The sequence below is a fragment of the Ammodytes marinus genome (genome assembly GCF_949987685.1).
Source record: "Ammodytes marinus genome assembly, chromosome: 14".
Classification (NCBI taxonomy): Eukaryota; Metazoa; Chordata; class Actinopteri; order Uranoscopiformes; family Ammodytidae; genus Ammodytes; species Ammodytes marinus.
In genome coordinates, this window is record NC_137218.1 from 29,011,902 (window position 1) to 29,016,706 (window position 4,805).

General features: G+C 42.9%; 1 protein-coding gene across 1 annotated transcript in view; it reads right to left on the reverse strand.

The window, feature by feature from the left end:
* The window catches only part of map6a (microtubule-associated protein 6a), a 22,742-nt gene extending 20,663 nt beyond the window's left edge, over positions 1–2,079 (reverse strand). The window contains exon 1 of the mRNA XM_080041581.1: positions 1,246–2,079. Coding sequence (XP_079897707.1) covers positions 1,246–1,907 — 662 coding nt within the window. The 5' untranslated portion in view covers positions 1,908–2,079. The remainder of the gene's footprint in view (positions 1–1,245) is intronic.
* Between the last annotated feature and the right edge of the window lie 2,726 nt (positions 2,080–4,805).

Genomic DNA, 4,805 nt, shown 5'->3' on the forward strand with positions numbered 1-4,805 from the left:
ATCCCAGGTGGGTCATTTAGTTCACAGCCAGCAGTAAAAAGAAACAGCAAACAAACAAATGAATAAGACAAATGACAGTTTCATGAGAACTTTAACAAGGCTGATGGCAGCAGGAGGAATACATGTTTCACACATCTGAAACTGTATTTTAAACACTGTTTAGACTCTGTGAGATAATATAATCCAGATTTGAAGAGTCCGGAAGTAGTGGTTTATGTTCAAGACCTGGTCTAATGGCCTTGATGCTAAAAAAAGCAGTGAAATCTCCCTTTTTTATATGTTTAACTAATTAAATAAAGGTTTCATAAATCTGAAATTGTGTGTTAAGAATGTTTGGACTCTCTGCTAATCTATACCAAATAATGCAGCTTGATCGGGACTTAGAGGTTAAAAACACGGGAAATCAGTGGCTCCACGCAGTAAGTTAAGTTAAGTTTCCCTCAACTTATGGAGCTCTCCGGCACAGCCACATTTCTGTCATAGTCATAACATTGGTTTTGTTCCAATAACAAGAAAATGATCACTCGGCTCGTACTGTTGTTTCTGCATTCCAGCAGGAAAACGATAAAACAAATATACGAGTGGTTTTCACCTTTCTGTCACTTTGGATTGAATCAAAACGTACACGTACCCAGTATATTAGCAGTTCATAACTGCAGATTGCTTTCTCTGTGTATTCTGATCCAACATTGTGACCCAGAACTTTAAAAATGTGGGACGTATGACCATGTCTTATACGAACCAAAGACTGTATATAAAAGTTAAAACAAAACAGATGTACTGGAATGCACACAGGTCTGAACTGAGTAGCCTACTACTGAGTCTGAAGCTCCCATGTCCTGAGTAAGAGAACACACCACTGCTGCATGGGTAATAAGACATAGCCACTCCGATAGTATAACAGGGCAAAGCAGCAAATACAGGTGCTTTCATCAGTGGGTCATATGCTCAATCACCATTGTTTTAACTCACTATTTGAAAGATAGGCCCTCTCACTCATTTAAATGAGTTTTACGTATTTTATTTTAGTGCCACTTTCAGAAACTTTTAAATGGGAGGAAACCCATCTTATTCTGGATGGCTTTATTTTTCTAAATGAAATACTTTTCATACAGTCAGTCCAGCATTTGTATCTACAGAGTAACTGCTTGGATATTCGGCAGGCATTTCTATAGAGTGTGAAACCTCACAGTGACCCCTACACCCCTGAGGACTCAGCATACAGTAACACGCAGGTGAACTCACTTGTATGAGCTGCCAGCCGTAATTTCATTTTTGATCTGCCTGTTGAGCGCATCCGCCGGCCTGCCTCTGTCCTCTCCTTCCTTCAGGACCAGTCTCTTCACTCCTTCCTGTTTACTGGCCTTGTGTTTCCGCTCCGGTCCCAGGAGCAGGTCTTTCTCCTGCACTTGGTCAGCTATAGCGCTCTTCTCCACACCGCTGTCCGCATCCGCCAGCGCCGCGTTCTGTTTAGCGTGCCTGGACCTGTCGGGCGCCCGGTCGTTGGGTATCCAGGGATGGTCTTGCTTTTTGGCAACGGGCCAGGGCTTGTAGTCCTTCTGGTACTGGGTCTGGCTGCTGAAAGGTGTTTCGGGTCCGTGGTACTCGTTCTTGGGTTTATAGCTCTGCTCGGGTCGCACCTTCCAGTGTTTATAGTCCTCGCGCATCACCGAGCCGCACACGCGCTCCTCGGAGACGCACCTCCGCGGCGCGCGAGCGGCTGTCGCGTTGCGGGAAGGCTGCGTTTCTATGGTGACCCGGGCCTGGGGAGGCTGCAGGGCGATGTGCTGCAGCTCAGACGCGTCCGTGTACTTGGTGAAGACCAAAGGCACCGCAATGTCAGCCTTGTCCAGCTGGTTCCAGAAGCGGGCCATGCAGCACGCCCTGCTGATGCAGGGCCACGCCATGGTGAGCTGGAGAGAGCTCCGCTACAAGACGATCAGCCCCGGCTCCAAGATGAAGACAATCACTATACGCTCCCGTTATGATACGAGAGAAACAAGATGTCCGTGTGTCAGGATGCACGGATGGCTTCAGAACGGTTACCTACGATAGGCTATGTTAGATAAAGTTATGAAGTAAATCCATTGTGCATCGTAAACACACCGTTTTCTAAAAGGCAACCGTGTCGACATCTGCTCTGTCCTGTTGGTTTTGCTACATCACCCCACATCAGCGCACTGCAAGAAAAACAGCCCCGCCCTCCCTCTGCATCCCAAAGACAGCAGCACACTGGAAGAGGAGGAGGACAGAGTCAAGTTAGAGAGGAGACAGGAGCTCTTCCGGCTTCACATGCAGCCAAAAAGCCGTAGTAGGCTATAGGCTACATACGGTACCGTGAAATTGTGTCATTAAAATACTACATTTAAAACAAAATTAACGCGTCAAAAAGGATGCCTACTAGAATATCAAACCATGCACAACACTACCCATATCCTGTCTGTAGGCCTACCCAATTAGATATGCTGTTTTATTTATTTATTATTTCCGGTTGAAGGCTGATGAACACAGCCTACTTGACGTAAACGAAGTGTTGTTACCGCGAAAATAATCATTTGGTTTTATTTTTAACATAAGAAAAAAGAACAACGTGGTCAGAAATTACGAAAAGGTCTTGCATGATGCTACCCAAGTAAAAATAAATTTTTTAGTAAAATGAACAAAGATAAACAATTATGATACCAGATTAATTGAAATAAATTAAGTAGTATTTTTAAACTGCAACACAAGTTTACCTACGGGTATGAATAAAGTAACCTGAACCTGAACCTGAACCTGATAGCCTTGATATTAAAGGTAAATGAGGTGAAAATGAAATGTAGCTTTTCAAAGCCATGTAAGATTTTACACTGTTAAATGTAACTGACCCATGCAAAATTGCCTTTGTGACGAAGACATTATTTACAGACGGTGCCAGCTAATAATAGAACACATGAAACACGCCAGGTCAATACACACCCTGAGGGCCTGCTTCACATTGGATTTCTAAGACATCTTAAGACAAGCACATTCTCTCAATAGAGTTTTTTACAATGAAGACTGACAGCTTTTTTTTTTTTTTTTTTTTTTTTGAGCAACAATATGGCATGGGGATTTCTTTTTCATTTAAATGCATGTAGAGTAAGTTTGGCAGTGGGTGAAGGTAAAACATTAAAGGTGAAGTAAGCGATAAATTTATGTCAATACATGCAGTGATACAGTGATCACTTACATAGTGCACACACTTCATAACACAGGTCTCTCAGTCACCCGCTCTGCATGTAATCGGCAGATACATTTTTCTGGTATCCCACAACCTGATATCCAATCAGAAGAGAGAACGCTACAAACGGGCACATCTCTCTGCCGGTGCACGCGCAGGGAGCGACAGAGGGGTGAATGTTTATGCGCCTATAATGGCGGAGCAGGTAAAAATCCTTCCCAATGTCTAGTTTTGATGGTTTTTATCGCACTTAATGTGGTGACGTATGGACGAGGGTGGGGACTGTTAACTGCAGTCACTGACAGGAAGTTAGCTAAAAGTACCATTTCTCTTACTGAACCTTTAAGTGACTGGCTGAGAATTCAAGATTTTTTCAAGTTTTGGTTCTGTCCCAGATTCCACATTTTCTGGTCATGGTGTTTTGTTGTTATTCAGATGACTAGAGACTTGAAGTCATTGGAAAGCTCTGTCCATCCAGTATGGGAAAGTGATCGCATTCTTAAGGTTTGGAACAAAGACAGCCCCATGCTTTGACCTCTGGCTCATAGAGTTGTCCAGTACTCTATATATGGAGAAAATTCAGAAAAATGCAGAGAAATGTAAACAGATATGTCAGCCTTTCCTTGACTATATAACAGTACTGAAGGGACCTACATGACACCTCGTTGACTTTTTATTTTCTTATTTATTATCTGTAGTTTAGACAATGTAATTGTCCTTAGAAACCTGTAAAGTAGAGTACGCCATGCTAGTTGTTTGTTTTATTTTGTCTTTTGTTTTGTATTTCTTTTTTCAGTTTGTGTGTGAAAAAAACCCAAAAAGAGACTGTGTATGTGTGGGTGGTCTGTGTGTGTGTGTGTGTGTGTGTGTGTGTGTGTGTGTGTGTGTGTGTGTGTGTGTGTGTGTGTGTGTATGTTTAAAAAAAAGGAAAATCCATAAATAAAGTGTCTAAGAAATGTCTTACCCATTGTCTATGACATATGTCAATCTAACAGAAGCTAATGACGGAAACAGCTCAAAAGGTGAACAGGAAGATGGAGAGAGTGAGTTAATCATGGTTTAGATGTCAACATGTGATGCAAGGCCTGGCTGGCCCCTCCGCTATCTCCTCTTATCTTTTCTACATAAAATCCTTGGATAACCTTTCAGATTGCCCCACTGCGTTCCACACACACACACACACACACACACACACACACACACACACACACACACACACACACACACACACACACACACACACACACACACACACACCTCCATTATGAGCACTGTAACGGAGCTTTACTAAAGGTGCACTTTAGTCAACTGTTCAAACACTTTAACACAGATGTAGCTGTTGTGAGAAGATAACATATGTTACAGCTCTACAAAATACCTTTATAGCTCTCTGTTGTTCATGCTTGGTTGCTGTGCTAGCAGCAGAGTCATAAGTCAGATGTGTTAGATATGGACTGACAAATCAAATGGAGTCTCTGATAAGACTCTCAATAGCAGGTGATGGTGGGGAGGCGAGAAGGGCAGACTTTGAACCCTTAACTCGATCTTCTTCGTGGCCAGCGACTGCAGCACGTTGGTTTCTCTCATTTCAATGGTGGAAAAC